Source organism: Engraulis encrasicolus, chromosome 16, assembly GCF_034702125.1.
Source record: "Engraulis encrasicolus isolate BLACKSEA-1 chromosome 16, IST_EnEncr_1.0, whole genome shotgun sequence".
Classification (NCBI taxonomy): Eukaryota; Metazoa; Chordata; class Actinopteri; order Clupeiformes; family Engraulidae; genus Engraulis; species Engraulis encrasicolus.
The window spans coordinates 50,219,954-50,239,953 of NC_085872.1; the positions used below are offsets into that span (position 1 = coordinate 50,219,954).

The 20,000-nt window shown below is 42.7% G+C and overlaps 2 protein-coding genes across 4 annotated transcripts in view; one reads left to right on the forward strand and one right to left on the reverse strand.

The window, feature by feature from the left end:
* Positions 1-369: 369 nt before the first annotated feature.
* On the reverse strand, positions 370-9,086 carry LOC134465890 (endoribonuclease LACTB2-like). Of its 3 annotated transcripts, XM_063219778.1 has the most exons (3): positions 8,733-9,086; positions 6,561-6,724; positions 370-524 (listed from the first exon to the last, which is right to left on the reverse strand). In XM_063219778.1, the coding sequence occupies exons 1-3, from the start codon at positions 8,852-8,854 to the stop codon at positions 391-393; spliced, it is 420 nt and encodes a 139-aa protein (XP_063075848.1). In that variant the 5' UTR covers positions 8,855-9,086; the 3' UTR covers positions 370-390. The 3 variants fall into 3 exon arrangements, 1 of the variants encoding a protein (XP_063075848.1); XR_010038215.1 differs by lacking the exons at positions 6,561-6,724; positions 8,733-9,086 and adding an exon at positions 6,321-6,397; XR_010038214.1 differs by lacking the exons at positions 6,561-6,724; positions 8,733-9,086 and adding an exon at positions 6,206-6,282.
* A 5,303-nt stretch (positions 9,087-14,389) lies between these two features.
* Positions 14,390-20,000, forward strand: part of LOC134466147 (uncharacterized) — a 39,398-nt gene continuing 33,787 nt past the window's right edge. Inside the window, exons 1-2 of the mRNA XM_063220041.1 lie at positions 14,390-14,563; positions 19,782-20,000. The exon at positions 19,782-20,000 is cut by the window's right edge and continues 66 nt beyond it. Of these exons, the coding sequence (XP_063076111.1) occupies positions 19,890-20,000 (111 nt within the window). The 5' untranslated portion in view covers positions 14,390-14,563; positions 19,782-19,889. The remainder of the gene's footprint in view (positions 14,564-19,781) is intronic.

The window sequence follows — 20,000 nt, forward strand, 5'->3', positions numbered from 1 at the left end:
TTTAAAGGGGGCTTGAAAACGCAGCCCCTACGAATCGGGAAGGGGAAAGGGACAGGGCCAAGGGGTGAAATGGAATTCACCCTCGCTGGGCAAATACACCGGCCGTGACAAGATCAAGCGGAAAAAACATCGCGGGACTGTGCAGCAAGAGCGATAAAAGCGACAGAGTATGTCTGATAAAAGCAGAATGCAAGCATTCCAACATTCCGATTGGCTATCGCGCCTGTAGACCAACCGCATCATACCTAATGTGCATAATATTAGCTCAAGTCCAACTACAAACTGCCGCTTAAGTCACCCAAATTGTTTTTGATGCACGACTCAATACAAAGTCAATTACTTCCATCGCTGGAATCCCTCATGTCGCGCTTTGTCTATTGGTGCCTTAACTCACTTCAGCGTGGCGCCTTCTGTGTCGATGACGTCTCCGTCTTTCAGGTAGGTGTACTTCATCCTGCCGTCCTCCCCTATCCTCTCCTCCTGAACAGGACACCGCGGCAGCTTACGCACCGGCAGATCCCAGCCTAACACACACACACGCGCACACACACGCACACACACACACACGCAGCACCAAACTTTTTTTTTAAAATGACTTGAGGACACCAAAGACTACTGGAGTGCCCAACACTTCAAGGCTTTTATGTGGATTTCACCATAGAGAAAACCACAGGTCCAAATAGTACTGGAGGTAATATTTGGCAGCCAGTAGGGACTGATCAGATAGGTCAATTCCTCTGATGTAGATTAGACTGGTGTTAAACCCATTTTAGCCTGAGGCACCTGCAAAAACACGCCTGCTAAATGCCGTAGCCCTTTTTGGGAAAAGGTGCCCTCAGCCTATAAAAACCTAAATATCTCAGCCTGCGAAGCACATAAAAACATGAAATAAGTTGCATTTAAAAGCTAGGACCCTCATCTTGTATTCAGCTCTAACATACGCACATTCATATTAAAAAAAAAAAAAAAACCCTCAAATCTCCAAAACCTGAGTGCAGTATCTATGTTGCTCCAGGGCCTAGGTCAATGCAGCGTATATGCAGCATCAGGCTTAAATGGGTTAAAGTTGCTATGATATGACTAGTTTTGGCAAGTTTAAGAATATAGATGGCACTTCCTTCTCCAGATTGTTATACTACCAGTTATTGCAGAGATTGAGCAGTATTTAGCAAGTTTTTTATTATTTAAATTGTTCTTTGTACAGTAAGTTCACAGAGTTGTAGCCAACACAAGGCAGGTTTATGGGTCCTGGGCTGCCAAACACGGGCACAACAAGCTTACAATGAAACCCTTGATGTGTTACTGCATCCACTGTGTGAGCGGCTGGCACACGGGAATGTGTGCCCACTGGCACGCACACACATGCACATGGAGCGTGAGGGATTATAAAAACCGTGGCAAACCACTAGATACCCCCATCCCCATACACACACACACACGCACACCAAGCCCGGATTATCCATTAGGGCCAGTGGCACAGTGCCCAGGGGCAGCAACCAATTATGGCCAGTTTAGGGGTACCACAAGACGTAAACTTTAACAACTATTGGTCATGAAATGGGCATCTTCAAGGTGTAGTGCCCAGGGGCACCAGAGTCTTTATACGGCCCTGCCACACACACACACACACACACACACACACACACACACACACACACACACACACACACACACACACACACACACACACACACACACACACACAGGACCGATCCAACGATAGCGTCCTGCCACGTACAGTAAGGTTAATGACTGTTGGGTTTACCTCAGGACTGAAGGGTCATTCCACGCCAAATCTCCAAATCATCCCGCACGACCATCTCAGAATTGGCAGAAAAAAATCAAGGAGGTTCACAAACGTCCCAATAGGAAAAGTGCAAAATTATAGCTCTCAACTCCTCATAGTTTTGTCATTAAAAATGTTTTTGTCAGGTACCCCCCTGACTCATTTTGAACAGAGTTCTCAGAGAGCCCACTTTCAGATTGCCGTATCTAAAAAACTACTTTAAGTAGGTCCTTACAAATTTCAAGGGGTAACATTTGGAACATGTACTTGTGAAATGTGGATGTTTACATATCCTCTTGTCATTTACCACCGTTTTCTGGGGGCTTAAAGTTGCTTGAAAAATTCTCACCTTTGAATTTGTGGGCATCTTTGAAGGACCGTGGTAAGTGCAGTTTCAAAGACAGAGGTTTGATATGGACAATGTATGTTCCCGACCATTCTCTGCATGTTGTGTTGAAAGACTGATATTCTGTGATGAACAGTTTAGAAGATATGAAGTCTTTAAAATGGAAAAACTGAAACTTGGTGCCATCTTTGCCATGTTATTAAAAAAAAATGTCATGACTCACCACCGTATTATCAACAGTTTTGGAGAGATTAGATGTGTGTTCTTAACATATCCAAAAACTGGGATGGTATTCTGCCTCATTTGGTCACAATGATTTTTTTTAAATCCACTGTTGTGTGACTTCCACAGCTCCTATGAAAAACTGATATTAGTGGCATCTTCGCCATGTTATACAACAAAAATGACAGAACTCACCACTATGACATTTACAGTTTTAGAAAGACTCAATATCTGTTTTTAACATATTAAAAAACTGGGGTGGTGTTCTGTCTCATTTTCAAACAATGGATTTGTAAAAACGGCTGTGTGACATCTGCAGCTCGCTGCTCTATTGAGGTGGGGCCCCAACTCTGATCTTTGCAGGCTACCTGGGGGCCCTATCCACCGGTATTTGCCATGAGGCCCTATGTGCAATTGTTCTGCCACTGTGAATAACTTGAGCAATTTGAGTCAGACATTTTTGATACAAGATATTTGACTTGAGCATTTTCGATATCAATATAATACGGCAGAAAAGTAAAAGTGGCTGATGAGTGAGAGGTTTTTTTCAGCTTTTACTGTAACTACATTTCAGTAAATCAAAATTTATAGACGTGTGTGAACTTCATCTTTAGGCACTGAAAACCAAATAGGCTACTGGAATAAAGTGATGAAATGTTGGATGACTGAAACATCTCCGTAGATCTTGAAACAAATAGCCCTATCCTGACTATCACCACATCTCAATGCATTTTATTCTAATTCATAACAATGCTTAATAACTTATTTACCAATGTTGATGCAGTTCTGAGGCCTGCTGTGTATTATTTTAAGTTGTTTATGAGATGATACTTTTCATCATATAATTAAGTTTTGTACATTTGCTTGTGATTCACCTCATATATACATGTGTGTTGACTTTAGCTAACCCGTCAGGATTTCGTAAAACATCAATTACTGATGTGTTAATTGCTCAGCTCTGCAGCAAAGTTGACCTATGACGAACATTCAGTGAGAATTGTAGTGGACTAGCACCATGCTCAGGGTAGCTCAGTCATGGTGATTGGAGGGGCAGGACAGCTGTTTAGTCAAGTTACCTCCTTACGATCAGTCTCCTCCTTTTGTATCATCACTGTTTAACTCTCTTCTCCATGATAATAAAAGTGTCCCACCCCCCCAAAAAAACCATGACAAAGGTGACCTGTTCATAGAACTTGGCCCCGCCCCAGTCCTCACCATGACCGAGCAACCTAGCGCATTTTATTGGTTCATGGCAAAGGTCTATATGTGGTAGTATTAAATGATTACCCTAACAAACAAATATTAATTACATCAGTAACTTCTGTAAATGTAAGGCCTGTCAAAGTGAAATATTAAACTCTCTGTCCAGCAAACAGAGGTTTTATGAAAGAAATTCTAGCGCTGAAATACATTTGGGCAAACGTCTTGACCAAAGCTCTGCGTAAACAATGCTATTAAACAAATCAGAATGGCTCAATTCATTTATCACTACTGCAATTCAAGCCTTACTCTATGGTATAAAACCAAAATGGTAACTTATGCAGTGTTGAGGTTTAAACTCATGGCCATAACCTTTGATTCAAACCTTTGATTCACAAACATTTAGTTACCAAAAATGTAGTAAACTAAAAGCTAAAAGAAAAATAATAATGGTATATAAATCACTCAACTGCTTCTTCTTCTCTACCGCATTGCATGCTTCAAAAATACTCAAGTCAAATTTCTTGTATCAAAAATGCCCAAGTCAAACTGCCTGTCATTCACAGTGTCAGCCCAAATAGATTGGCACCCAACAGTCTGCAAAGGTCATGATTATGGCCCCTACCAAAAATTCAGGAGGGCCCTGGCCAAATGCCCTACTTGCCCCCTATAGCTCCGCCCCTGGTAATTCATGTGACTTTGGCGGTTTTACAGGAGCTGCTGATGTAACACAGCAAAGGGTTTTTAAGGAGTCATTACAAGAAATTGAGGCAGAACACCATCTCAGTTTTTGGATATGTTACAAACAGACATCCTATCTTTCCAAAACTGTTTAGTTCATTGTGGTGATTGCTGTCATTGTTTTGGTGTAACATGGCAAAGTTGCCCCCCAATACCAGTTTTTCATAGGAGCTGTGGAAGTCACACAACAGTGGGTTTTTAAAAAATCATTGTGACCAAATGAGGCAGAATACCATCCCAGTTTTTGGATATGTTAAGAACAGATATCTAATCTCTCCAAAACTGTTGATAATACTGTGGTGAGTCGTGACATTTTTTTTTTATAACATGGCAAAGATGGCACCAAGTTTCAGTTTTTCCATTTTAAAGACTTCATATCTTCTAAACTGTTCATCGCAGAAGATCAGTCTTTCAACACAACATGCACAGAATGGTTGGGAACATACATTGTCCATATCAAACCTCTGTCTTTTAAACTGTGCAACAAGCAACTTTAAGCCCCCAGAAAACGGTGGTAAATGACAAGAGGATGTGTGAAAATCCACATTTCACAAGTACATGTTCCAAATGTTACCCCTTGAAATTTGTAAAGACCTACTTAAAGTCGTTTTTTAGATACAGCAATCTGAAAGTGGGCTCTCTGAGAACTCTGTTCAAAACGAGTCAGGGGGGTACCTGACAAAAACATTTTTAATGACAAAACCATGAGGAGTTGAGAGCTATAATTTTGCACTTTTCCTATTGGGACGTTTGTGAACCTCCTTGATTTTTTTCTGCCAATTCTGAGATGGTCGTGCGGGATGATTCGGAGATTTGGCGTGGAATGACCCTGAACTGATGATGCAAGAGCTTGAACTCACGCAGAGGACAGCAGCAGGATATTTTTCAGTCACATGCACCGAAATATCAATGGGAAATCAGACATGTTGTGATTGGGGTGTTGAAATAAATAATACATGTCCGCAACATTGTTAATGCTCCCAGCTATATGTGGCATTAACCCATTTTGTCCTAAGCCCTTTTTGGTAAGGGTGCCCTCTGCCTATCAAATCCTAAATATCTCAGCAGCCGAAGCACATACAAACATGAAATGAGTTACATTTAGAATCTAGAACCTTTATTTTGCACTAGTATAGTGTTCATACAGTTCATACCCACATTTTTAATAAAACAGTTCAAATCTCAAGAACGTGAATGCAGCGTATATGTCGCTCCAGGACACAATGGGTTAAACAACTAGGAGCATTAACAGTGTTGCGGACATTTATTATTTACTTACTAAGTTCTTTTGTTTGGTTCAGCACCTGTGCCACTGATGAACACGCATTCTCTGCTTTCTTGTTATTTGGGTAAGGTAAGCTTGTGTGTGTGTGTGTGTGTGTGTGTGTGTGTGTGTGTGTGTGTGTGTGTGTGTGTGTGTGTGTGTGTTGTGTGTGTGTGTGTGTGTGTGTGTGTGTGTGTGTGTGTGTGTGTGTGTGTGTTTGTGTGTGTGTGTGTGTGTGTGTGAGAGAGAGAGAGCATCGTAAGGACGATGGGTCATACCTCCCGGTAAGCAGATGTGTGTGAGTGTTGTGAGCATGTGTGAGGACGCTCTGCTCTGCTCGTACCTCAAGGTAAGCTAACGCAGACAGTGTGGCCGTGGTGCCAGAGAAAGAGAGATTGTGTGCGTGTGTGTGTGCGTGTGTGTGTGTGCTATAATAGGTAGCATGCAAATATGGAGACGAAGATGTTTTGTTTATCCTTGAATGATGTTTCATCTTTTGTAACAACAATGCTGGCATAAGTAAGTGTGTAAGTCTTTTAAAATCTGCCAGCCTGTCAATAGCCTATTCCAAAATATTTGGATCTTGTACCTTAATGCTTGTCTCTTGGGTCCAAATAAAAGTAATCAAATGTGTGTGTGTGTGTACCTCCAGGTAGGCTGGCGGCGATGTCGGGTACCCCCCTGGTGTGGTCGTAGTGCCAGTGTGTGATGATGATCTGGTGTGTGTGTGTGTGTGTGTGTGTGTGTGTGTGTGTGTGTACCTCCAGGTAGGCTGGCTGCGATGTCGGGTACCCCCCCGGTGTGGTCGCGGTGCCAGTGTGTGATGATGATCTGGTGTGTGTGTGTGTGTGTGTGTGTGTGTGTGTGTGTGTGTGTGTGTGTGTGTGTGTGTGTGTACCTCCAGGTAGGCTGGCTGCGATGTCGGGTACCCCCCCGGTGTGGTCCTGATGCCAGTGTGTGATGATGATCTGGTGTGTGTGTGTGTGTGTGTGTGTGTGTACCTCCAGGTAGGCTGGCTGCGATGTCGGGTACCCCCCCGGTGTGGTCGCGGTGCCAGTGTGTGATGATGATCTCCTGTAAGGTGGCGTTGTGCTCCCTTAGGGCCTGCTGCAGGGTACTGATGTACTCCGGCACCGACGGCTCCCCCGCGTCGATCAACACCCGCCTACACAGGGGGACACAACATTACACTACATTACATTACACTACACTACACTACAATACATTACATTACATTGCACTACATTACACTACATTACACTGCACTACATCCCCCGCGTCAATCAACACCCGCCTACACAGGGGGACACAACATTACACTACATTACATTACATTAGATTACACTACATTACACTACATTACATTACACTATATTACACTACACTACATTACACTACATTACACTGCACTACATCCCCCGCGTCAATCAACACCCGCCTACACAGGGGGACACAACATTACATTACATTACATTACATTAGACTACATTACACTACATTACATTACACTACACTGCACTGCACTAGACTACACTACATTACACTGCACTACACTACATTACATTACACTGCACTACATCCCCCGCGTCAATCAACACCCGCCTACGCAGGGGGGAAACCAGCATATTAGTTTACATTACTTTAGTTTGTGTGTTTGTGTGGTGTGTGAGTGTGTGTATGTTTGTGTGTGTGTGTTGTGTGTGTACTCGTTATTTACTTTTTAAAAAATAATAAAAAATAACCCCTCTTTGCAACTGCACTTGTTGTTCTGTCTATTTCCTGTGCACTTTGTATTTGCTTGTGATGTTGGCTTGATTATGTCCTCTTTTGAAAGTCGCTTTGGTTATAAAGCGTCTGCCAAATGCAATGTAATGTAATGTAATAACATATTACATTACATTAGTTGACGCCTGCACAGTGTGTATGCGGCAGCTATCTATGTCCAAGACCAATTTCCTTCAGGACCATTAAAAAAGAATCTTGACCCACAACCACAGTTGTAGAAAGAAGTATTTTTTGCAAATGCAATTACAACACCAGTAGTATGTTATGTGTATGTATGTTCGTGTGTGTGTACAGTGGCGATCCAACAATGATTTGTGCCCCGGGCAACATCCCCTCCGACGGCCCCTCCCTTTCACTGTGGCACTTATTCACAGGGTATTGGTTACAGTCCCTGGAGCAGTGTGGGGTTAGGTGCCTTGCTCAATGGCACCTCAACCATGTGAAGTGTGGTAGGGAGTGAAAAGGTGGGATTCAAATCTGCAAACCTTTGACCTAAAGCCCATTTCCTTAACCACTAGGCAATGGCTGACCTGACTTCTATTATTCAATGACTTTTACCATCTGTTAGTACAATATAATTACTGTTGCTATCTACACTACTGCTGAATCCATCCATCCATCCAGTATTTATATAGCACATTATGACACTCAGTTGTCATTCAATGTTCAGTCTGAAAAAAAACGACTTCATGAAAGCTCCAGCATTTGCTTTCTAGTAAAGTATCTGCTACTTTACATAGCCTACCGGTAGCCCTAGAGGCTACAGAGTAGATCAGGCCTGGCAGGGGTAGGCACGAGTGTTCTAAATGTCAAAATAACTTTTTCATGAGCCTGAAACACTTGACCTGAAATGGTCAACAATACCAATAATAAATAGGCTTATAATACCGTTAACATTTTTTTTTAAATTCTATGCAAAATTACAATTCTGCCACTTTAGTATGCGATTACAACTGGAACAAGGGATTTTTTTTTCCTTTTCCAGGAATAATCTAATATTGCAGCTTGTTCCGGAAAGGAATGTTGAAACTCAAACTGTTGGTTGGTGGCTGGCTTGCTATTTACTCCGAGGGCAAAGTGCACATGACAGGCTTTAGCTTTAAGAAATGAGGCAAGTTTTACGAAAGTGCACTTTACAATGACGGAGACATTTTCGGTTGTGCAAGGATTATTTTGGGGGGTGTTGTAAGAGCGCTTTTCGATTTGGCCATTCTGTCAAACGTGCAGTAGGCTAGTTCTACAGTGGTGGGCCAGTGGAATTTCGGAGAAGACCGTCCTGGCCCGTCTGCCAACCCCGAAAAAGAGGGAATATACTGTAAGAAGATACACGACGGGACAGACGTCCCATAGCAAATCAAACTGCAATCTTTGCCGGGGGATATAATTACCGTTTACCCGTGCCCACTAGGTATGTGTTGGTGCCCTGTAACGTCATCGGACCAGGGTTGCACCCAAGGATTCGCACCACCCGCGATGACAGCTGCTCGATGCGGGGGAGAATAGCAGTCATTTCTTTTTATAAATGGCTAAAAATCAAGACCAAATTCACTATCCCGACCCGTCAACCTTGAACTTCAAGCTTCTATCTGTACTGCGTGTAGTTTGTTTATGAGTTCGACTTCCTGATATTGCGACTTTCAAAATAGACGTGGATTGGTCCTTTTTCTTCTTCGGGCTACCTTTCATCGACAGCAGGCTTATGCTGTGCATTACTGCCATCTAACGGACCGAGGTCTGTATGACCCTAGGTAGGTTACTTCAAATCATTTGGTTAAAAAAATCTTCTCGAAAATATGTATCATCAGTCAAAGTAAACTGCATACCTACAGTATTTCTCAGGGGCGTTCATGAATGTCTGATTTAGCGATGGGTGTTGTGGTCGTTCAGTGCAAGTGGCGGACCTAAATGTAAGGCATCTCTTTCTCTAGGTAAGAACTGATTGCAATTTAGACCATTTATTTTACACTTGTAGGCTACCACCATTAGACACCCAATTATTTAGGTCGCTATTCTTAGTCTGGTTACTGAGTGACCATGTTTATTCTTATTAGGCATATTATTCATGCAGTTTGAACACGCGTTGCACTTAAACACGACTATTAGGCCTATTATTATTATTATTATTATTATTATTATTATTATTATTATAGTTATTATTATATTATTGTTACTATATTATTATTATTAGTAGTATTACTATGTCTATGTGTGTGCAAACTGCAAACTAGGCTATAATATGTACAATATATATTTAAATAGACCTGTCTGCAAACAAACAGAAAATGTACAATATGGACTCGTGAATTGCCTGTGTTGCCAACAATACTGTGAGTGAGTTTCTCACAGAGCTATGAATAGGCTAGCCTGTTTTGCATGCTGTTGGTTCCAAGTACAAAATGAGTGATGTGCATTTAAAGAGTGGGAAAGTGCTGGGAAATGTAAAGGCATAACATAGTGCTGGTAGGCTATATCTGCCATGGCAGCCGCTAGACTATACAGTAGAACTATAGCAGGTTAATCATGTTGACCAGTGACAGGTGTTCCTGCCTGTTCTACAGTCCAGTCAAAAATACTGAATCAAACCAAGATAACGCAAAACACGCCCACTCAATGCAAAAGCGTGTGCTCAAGTTGGGTCTCCTAAGGGGGCGTTGTCCTCTACTTTTTCTTCTCTTTTTTGCGCAAGACGTGCGCTACCGCCATCTACAGCGCTAAGGGGACTTCATTGATTCTCAACCTCAGGACTCCGAAGGTCTCCTAACCGAAGGTCTCCTAAGGGGGCGTTCACCCGACATAAAGTGGATACCGGAAAAGAAACAAAATGACGCTTCTTGTTAGATCCACCTTCTTTGGTCCAGTGTTCTCAATATGAGCCCTCAGCCAGTGTTGCCACATCTGTCTGACCAAATCCCGCCCAAAAGCTTCTCAAAAACTTCCAAAATGCGCTAAATTTCGCAACCCGCCTACGCTCATCCCAAGTAGCCCAATCGGGCCCAATCTGGCAACACTGCCCTCAGCATGTAGACATAGCCTGTACAGGGCTACTGACAGTTTTGACCAGGCCCGGGATAATATCAACTAAAAGGACCCTCAACCCTAACCTGGCTCTCACGCGACCAACCATCTGGAACATTGTCAAACGCTTGGCTCTGGAAAGGCGTGGGTGTCAGTGATGCGCGGGTCGACGAAAAAACAAAACACACCCGACCGCTTTTTTCCCTAGTCCGCCCGCTTGCCCTGCCCGCAAGAAATATTCATGAAAAATATTGACCCGGCCCGCTTCCCGACCCGCCTTTGAAAATAGTAGCCGTGCGTCTTTATGAACACCCTAGCGTCATTGGCAAAGCGCAATCACGTCAATAAAGGTCTCAGCATGGTTCACTTCCGAGGGGTCTGGATACACTTCACATCACAGAAAATGCTGAGCTGCAGGTATAAGTTCGCTTAAATGGTTGATAGGGAACAGGTAGGCTATGAAAACACCCATAGTGGCAATGTACAACACTTTATCTTCTTTTGGTTTGGTAGGCTACCTCTGCTCTGTCCTTTTCCTGAACTGAAATTGGTTTCGCTTTTTCCTATCCCGAAGTTGAGGGACAGGGTGCCAAGGCCACCCCCTCCTTCGCCAGAGACCATCGGTTAATTTGGGAGTTTGGGAAAGATAATCGCGTCACATGTGTGTGCACAAACCACAAACGCAACCTGCGCCGCCTGGTGCCACTATAGGCAACGCTTGTCTTTCTAGCGCAAATGATCATTTAGCCCACACAAAGCGTGAACTTTCGTAATCTTAGATGACTGCAATGTAAAGATCCATACATGATCACGTAGGCTGCAGAGCCCTTCTCAACTGATTGACAGTTGCACTCACGATGCTATAACGCGACATGCCCTGTCCAACAAAAAGTAGCCTAGTCTATGTTGAATAGGCTAGATAACATTTTCTCACAAATTATTATTTTCTAATATGAGCATTTCGATCATAATATGTTTGTCTGTTACCCAGACTACCAAGTTTGCTCTTCATACAATGCTATTTTATTAGGCTATTTATTAGCCTATTTATTTCTTTTAAGTGGCGAGGGCATTGTTCTTCCACTGTAGGCTAAATTACTCAAATGAGCACTGCATTCAAAGGGAATAGGCTAATAATTTGGACATTGTAGGCTATAGGCTATAGTAGCCTATTCTATTTCGACAATGTAAGCATAGCCACTCGAATCCCTACCTGTGGAGGAAATTAATCTGTAGGTTGGTGAGCAGACGGAGCCAGCCGTCAAGTGGATTGCCTCGTAGTCGTGGTACGACACAGGAAATGAAAACAAACTCTGTAAGCAACACATGAGTGCGAAACCATTACAATTGTATAAGAAAATATGTAGGCTATATCCATCACTGCACTGTTTAGAGAGCACCCTCTGTGTTCTTCAAAATGCACTCAATGGTTGCACCTGCTGCACCAGTTGCGCGCAGAAGATTAAGTCTCCATTAAGTCTCCTGCAGAGCGCGTGGCACCATCGTAGTTATTCAGCCATATAAACTTTGATCTATTTCGCAAAAAAATGTCCCTGTCTGCTAAAGTAAATTCGGCATCATTTCAAAGGTCCTGACCTGACCGACCGCACCCGACCCGAATTTCATTAAAAAAAATAATATTTCATAAGTGTCTGCGGTCGACCGCAGTTAACTGCAAGTGCCCGCTGATTTCGGGTCAGCCCGCGCATCACTGGTAGGTGTGTTCAAAACAGCTCGAACCTGATTGGAGAATTCACGTGGCTTTTTTTTAATCACATACTACCTCAACCACTGACTTGTACACCACCCTGCGATCCCGCCCTGCGATTCTGATTGGACAGGCTGTGAAATATCTGATTCCGTTCGGGCTCGTCTCCAGACCCTCGTGCGAGCTCACGAAGTTTAACGAAGATGCACGCACGAAGGGTCTGCGTGAGAGCCAGGCTACCTCAACCCCATACATGTCATGTTGTAGAATAATGTAAGCTTACATACGTATATAACTATGGCCACATAGTTTACAATCCAGTGCAATGTATTCCACATTCACTGGTTTTATCCATCCAGTTCAACCAAGTATCCATCCATTCAACCGGGCGACGGGTTAAACCAGGTCACTTGGAATACATGGCACTGGGTTAGGGTGACCAGATTTTTGTCACTGATTTTTGACTGAAGGACAATATTTGGCGGGCTGGTTTGGGGGTCCTCCCCCAGGAAAATTTTTAGATGCAATTTCCTGCATTCTAATCAATTTTAGAGGGAGGAATGACAAATAGCAACTGACTCCTTCAGACTTTCTATACAAGCACTGGCTGCCATTAATTGTGGCAGGTAAACAATCTTTTCCATACATTTACCCTGACCCTGATAGACATGGCGCAATGTGGTGGGTGGCCAAAACCGGGACATCTATCTATCTATCTATCTATCTATCTGTCTCTCTATCTGTCTATTATGTCTATCTATTATGTCTATCTATATTTTTACATTGCATAGCAACTTACAGATATTACAGGGTATTGGTTACAGTCCATGGAGCACTGTGGGGTTAGGCTCCTTGCTCACGTGCACTTCAGCCATGGATGGAGGTGTAGGGAGATGTAAGGGCAGGATTAGAACCTACAACCCTCTGATCTACAGTCCAACTCCCTTATCATTACATCACGGCTGCACGTTGTGCACTGTGTTGAAGACTATGATTATTTGTCTTCTGGATTGGAAGTTGCATGCTTTGGTTAAAAAGCGTCCACCAAATGCAATGCAATGTAATGTAATGTAATGTAATGTAATGTAATGTAATATCATGGAGTATGGTGTTGGATAGTGGTGTCAACAATGATCGATTCATCATTGTAGAATTGAATCAGATCGGATCGCATAGAATCGAATTGAATCGAATCGCTACCTCCTGAATCGTGATCGAATTTGAGGGCAGTGCCATACCACATTGTTGGAGGGGTTGGAGGGAGTGTTGGAGGTCTACCTATCATGGACTATGTTGTCAGAGGTGTGTGGTGCTGGGTAGTACAGTACCTGGGACTTGATTATTTAAAAAGATTTTTTAAAAATCATATGTACTGTGGAAGGATTTTTGAGGGATAGTCTGTCCATTTGAAAGAAAGGAAATAGAGATTTCCCCTGTGTAGGCTGAAAAGGAGGAGACTGACCGGTCCAGTTGGGAGGACGGACGATGGACAGTGAAAAACAAAAGCTGCTTGAGAATGGACTAGCTCCGAAACTCCTGTCTCTCCAGTTAACCTCAGACTTCTGTTGTTAAATTTCGGCTTCGATACACTTTTTCACACAAGCCTTGTGTGCGCCTCCTTTTTTTCCATTATCTTCAGTAAAAAACAAAAAACAAGTCTACTTTTTTAATGCTCCGAAAAAAAGTGAAAGCACACGAAAAATGCGGAAAAGAGGAGCACCCTTGAGGAAGAGGAGGAGGAGGAGGAGGAGAGGAGGGAGAGGAGGAGGAGGGAGAGGAGGGAGAGACTGACCAACACACACAAAGGCAGAGGCACAGAGACAGAAAATGCTCCTATTGTACGTGTGCTTGCGTGTGTGTGTGTGTGTGTGTGTGTGTGTGTGTGTGTGTGTGTGTGTGTGTGTGTGTGTGTGTGTGTGTGTGTGTGTGTGTGTGTGTGTGTGTGTGTGTGTGTGTCTGTATGTGTGTGAGTCTGGGAGCGAGCTAGCCAGGGAGACTCACTGTGTGTGTGTGTGTGTGTGTGTGTGTGTGTGTGTGTGTGTGTGTGTGTGTGTGTGTGTGTGTGTGTGTGTGTGTGTGTGTGTGTGTGTGTCCGAGCCAGCGAGCAATCCAGCCAGAGAGTGGGAGAGAGTCTCGCTGTCCCTTTAAGACCAAACAGCTGACCCAGTCAGCTGAAAGCAGGGTAGGGCTGGGATGGGTGGTGACAGCTGAGTCGGTGGGTGTGTGTGTATATGTGTGTGTAAGTGTGTGTACTGTATGTGTGTGTATCTCTGTATAAGTGTTCGTGTGTGTGTGTGTGTGTGTGTGTGTGTGTGTGTAAGTGTGTGTACTGTATGTGTGTGTATCTCTGTATAAGTGTTCGTGTGTGTGTGTGTGTGTGTTCGTGTGTGCACTGTACAGCTGAGAAGGAAGTTGACTGCAGTGCTCTGTTCTGTATTCTCCGTAGAGCCACCTCCTGTTCCTCACACTGCAGACAGCACACAGCAGCAGACGATCGTAAGTAATAACTGCTCTCTCACACACACACACGCGCGCACGCACGCACACACACACACACACACACACACACACACACACACACACACACACACACACACACACACACACACACACACACACACACACACACACACACACACACACACACACACACACACACACACACACTCTCCTACATGGCTGCATGTATAAGCGAATATGCGTGTTCACATTAGTGAATGCACTCACACACAACCGTTTCTGACCGTAACTTTGCATTCAAGTCTCCCAGTCACACACGCACACACACACACACGGGACCATAAATAGCTTGTTTACACCCAAACAAACACACACTCACACCAGTTGTTGAATGGGCGGGGTGGGAACAGGGGGTCATTCCAGCTGGAATCAGCAAATGGTCCCCACTCGACCCCCTCGGATTTGCTTGAAAAAAAATTATGTGATGGCTTAAACATCCAATAGAACATATCCACCATTGCAGATCTCACCTGTGCATACTTTTTTCACAAAAAATCTTTAAATAAGGACACCCCCTCCCCCTGTTTTGGCGTCACTGCCTGAGTGGCCATATTCAGAGTGGATTATCTCCAGACCTGTTTGTGTTAGGGCCATTATTTTTTCAGAGCTAAGAGTCATAGACCTGACGAGCATACATTACAATTTGCAGCACTGTATGTCAAATTACACCTTAATGCTGGCCCTCTACTTTTCTTTGAAATTAAAATTGCAAGGGTTTTCAGATGTCCATAAAAACCTCAAATTTCAACATTCAAGGTTCATCCTTGGTACATGGTCAGATATGTGCCATGACTTTCACATCACATCATATTTGATTTAAGGATCCAATGGTTGTTGAGATGCAGAGGTCCAAAGATGGGCAAAAACTTATTTATACCATTATTTGGAGCAATATTCCCCATCTATGACACCAGTTGTGAACTTGCTGTTTGGTGTCTCTGAAAGATAATATTATTATTCACAACATATCTAAAAATTGGGATGGTGTTTTGCCCCATTATTTTTATAATGAATTTTAAAAACTCATTCCTGTGTGACATGCAGGTGTACCTTAGAAAGCCCTGTTACCTTAGAAAAATTGGGTTTACTACACCTAAAATGAATAGCCAAGTCAGTGTACACTAAAACCTAAAATCTCTGATACCAAATAGGTGATTTTATACTTGTTCAGCTCAGTGTTTCAGTATTTCTGACTTAACCCTCAATTCCATCCTAAGAAGGTGGCCAATCCCCTTGATTTTTGTGTACCATTTTCACACAAAGATGGCGGCTCATGGAGCCAATGGCATAGTTCCAAAATAGTTCCAGGAAGTCAGCATCATGTGAAGGAAACAATACACCATTGTTTGGAGCAAAATTTCCAATATATGACAGCGGTTGTGAACTTGCTGTTTGTTGTTTCTGGAAGAGGATATTCTTATTAACAACATATCTAAAAATTGGGATGGTGTTTTGCCCCTTTATTTGTATAATGCCTTTTCAAATCTCAATGCAGTGTGGCATGCATCCCTCAAATCCATCCAAAGTGGCGTCATGAAAATTTTTTAGAGCAATACCTACAAAGTATGACACCAGCTGTGAACTTGTTTTTTGTTGTGTCTGGAAGAGGATATTTTTATTAACAACATAGCAAAAACATAGAATGGTGTTTTGCCTCATTTCTTTTAATGATCGTAAAGCGTATTGCTGTGTGACATAAGCCTGTGATCAAATAGTGCCGAGGGAAGCGGAAGTGGTGAATTGTTCTGGGCCAAGGACATGGGGGAATCAAGATTGGGTACTCATTACATTGCATGTATTGGGAAGGGGTCTCTTCAGACGACTTTATCCCGGGCACAGCCAAAGCTGTTAACACCCCTGCTTGTTCAGCTCAGTATTTCTGATTTTTTTTCTGGGATTCTGGCCTCATCTTTTTAAGAGTACTATCGGCCAGATGATCAAGTGACTACGCAACATGTTCTCACCAGCGCTACGTTAGCAATAAATTCAAGATGGTTGAGAGAAGTCATTAAAAAAAACAAACTGGAAATAAAACAAGGCGTTGATATGATTTCCTTGATCCAACAAAGCAGGAATAAAATAATCTATATAACCAAGACTATTGTTGTTATTGCTAATGGTGATTTGATATTTGAAAAAAATATGAAATGAATGAACAAAGTCTGGAACTTTCAATGCGTTGACATAACATTTTGTACACACTTAACTTTCAATCACCAGTGGCATCTTATGAGTTGGCTTTACAATGTAGCTTGCCATTGTCAATGATGATGCATTAGGTATCTGCACTCATATTGTTGAGTACAATCTTCCTTCATTGGCAGTTCAATGAGGAATACCTTGATGAACTACATAGATGCTGATTTCAGTAAGCATACCACCACCATGCTCAGGGCACTTCGGTCAGGGGAGGATGATGGGGGGTGGGAAGTTCTACAATCAGGATACCTCTTTACAAACTGTCTCCTCCTATGTGTCATCTCTAATCAACTTTTACTTTCCTATGCGACCATAAAACAGTCCCACCCCCACCAACAGTCACCACGACAGAGGTACCCTGACTGTAGAACTGTGCCCCGCCCCCAATCCTCCACCATATCTGAACGATTTTGCATGCTGCAAAGCTTCCTTTCGGCTTCCATCATCTCACCTTGATAAATGTGATGACAAGCTTTACAAGTAATGAACATTGTGTACAAGCATCCAAACCATGATTGTTGAAATCACTGCTATTGACCTGCAATCCACTTGTTAGCATTGCGATGGGATATTATTACAATGATGCAAGCAGCTGATTTAGATCGCAACAATGTGACAAGAACCACATGGTTGTCTGGTGCCAATATGAACTTCTGTGCCTTCAATATTCACCTGATATTGAGTACTGCATGCAAACAAATTCTTCTAACAAAAACTCCAGGACCATGCTGTCAAAATAGTTTGAGGTAATCTCTTGCCAGTATGAATCAAGTTATTTTGCAATACAGCTGGTAACTTAACGAGTAAGACACAACCTTCATAGCAAATATAAAGTTACAGGTGCTGATTGAAAGATTAGTTAGGATGGGAGTCCTTGTTGCAAACAAGAGTGCTACAATTATTTAATCCTCTCCTATTTCATCACTTTATTCCAAGACTACTACTACCACTACCACTACTACTACTACTAAAATGATGATAATTATTATTATGATTTTACAATTAAAATAATGAATGTCTATCAAAGCCATGTGCAATGTGCTATTCTTGCTGTGTGCCATCAATCAATTTATTTTCAAATGTTATGGTTTCCCTAGAATTTGCTTTGTCATTCACAGGGTAGCCATCTTGTTTTCACTGTTAAGGTGACATCAGAGCCATGGATTTGAGAGTTGCGACAACTCGGTTGGTGACATGGTCCTCATAGCTTCAAGTAATTGTAGCCAATTGAGAATTTGAAGTCCGTTATAAAAAGAATGAGGCAAAACACCATCCCAATTTTTTGATATGTTGTTTAAAAAAACATCCTCTTTCAGAAACACCAAACAGAAAGTTCCTACCTAGTGTCATAGATTGGAAATATTGCTCCAAACATTGGTGCGAATTAATTTTTTCCTATCTTTGGACCTCTGTATCTCAACAACCATTGGAGCCTTTTGTTAGATATACTATGATGTGAAAGTCATGGTACATATCATACCATTTACCAAGGATGAACCTTACATGTAGAACTTTGAGGTTTTTACAGACATTTGGAAACCCTAGAACATATGATTTCTACAACAAGTAGAGGCACATTATTACGGTGTGATTTGACTTACAGTGCTGCAAATTGTAATATATGATATTCAGGTCTGGGACTCTTAGCCCTGAAAATATAATGAATCTGACACAAATAGTTCTGGAGATAATTGAGTCTGAACATGGTCACTCATGCAATGTCGCTAAAACAAGCGTAGGGGGTGTCCTTATTTACAGATTTTTTGTGCCAAAAGTATCCACAGCTGAGTTCTGATATTGTGGATATGATCTATTGGATGTTTAAGCCATCACATAAATTTTTTTCAGGCAAATCCAAGGGGGTCGAGTGGGAGATTTTTCAGAAATTTGCTGATTCCAGCTGGAATGACCCCAGGAGGACCCAAACACACACACACACACACACACACACACACACACACACACACACACACACACACACACACACACACACACACACACACACACACACACACACACACACACAGTGACGGGGGTGGGGGTGGGAGTGAGGGTAAGTGGGTCGCATATCTGTGTCTGTCTCCGTCTTCTTCTAGACTAGACCGACATGATCTTACAAACACACACACACACACACACACACACACACACACACACACAGACACACACACACTATTATCGTGATACTGCTATTGTTATTGTTGTTGTTGTTATTATTAGTATTATTACTATTACTATACTACTATTACTGAAATAAAGAAAGAATGGAATCATGGCACATTACTTTCTTAGGTTTTGTTGTTGTGATGGCGTGTCTACAGTTGTCTGTTTACAATGGTCTGTTAGGTGCACAATAGTCAGTTTACAGAGGTTTGTTATGGGCTCATGCAGAGGTTTGTTATGGGCACATACAGAGGTTTGTTAGGTGCACAGCGGTCTGTCTTTTTACAATGTTAGGCACAATAGTCTGTTTACAGCGGTCTGTCTTTTTACAATGTTAGACACAATAGTCTGTTTACAGCGGTCTGTCTTTTTACAATGTTAGACACAATAGTCTGTTTACAGCGGTCTGTTAGGTGTACAGCGCATAGATGTGTACAGAAGACTTCTATACACATCTATGGTACAGCGGTCTGTTAGGTGTATAATAGTCTGTTAGGTGCACAATAGTTTGGTAGGTGCACAATAGTTTGGTAGGTGTACAATAGTTAGTGTTGTACTTGTGTCTCTCAGCTAAATAAAGCCATTGGATTCAGCATGTGTCTCTGTATCTCTGTGCGACTGTGCAGTGACGGTCCTCCAAGGCGGAGAGGCGTTCTCCCCAGCGACCAACCGTCTGTCCACTGTCCACAGACTGTATTTACAACGGCGGCAGTCAGTCGCCACGCCATGGCACTGTGTGCAAACTCAATGCATGGATACATATCATTATTATTTACCCCCCTAGTACTGAACATGCGTCTTTGTGTTTTTGTGTCTCTGTGCGTCTATACAGTGACGGTCCTCTAACAAGGTGACGCACACTCCCCAGCGTTCTCCCCAACAGTCCACAGACTACATTTACGCCGGTGGCCCACAGTTTACGGCAGCGAGGGCGTTCGTCATGGCGTTGTGCGCGAGCATGAGTGCGAGTGTTCTGCTCGAGGAGCACCTGCAGTGCCCCATCTGTCTCCACCTGCTGGTCGACCCGGTAACTACGGCCTGCGGACACAAC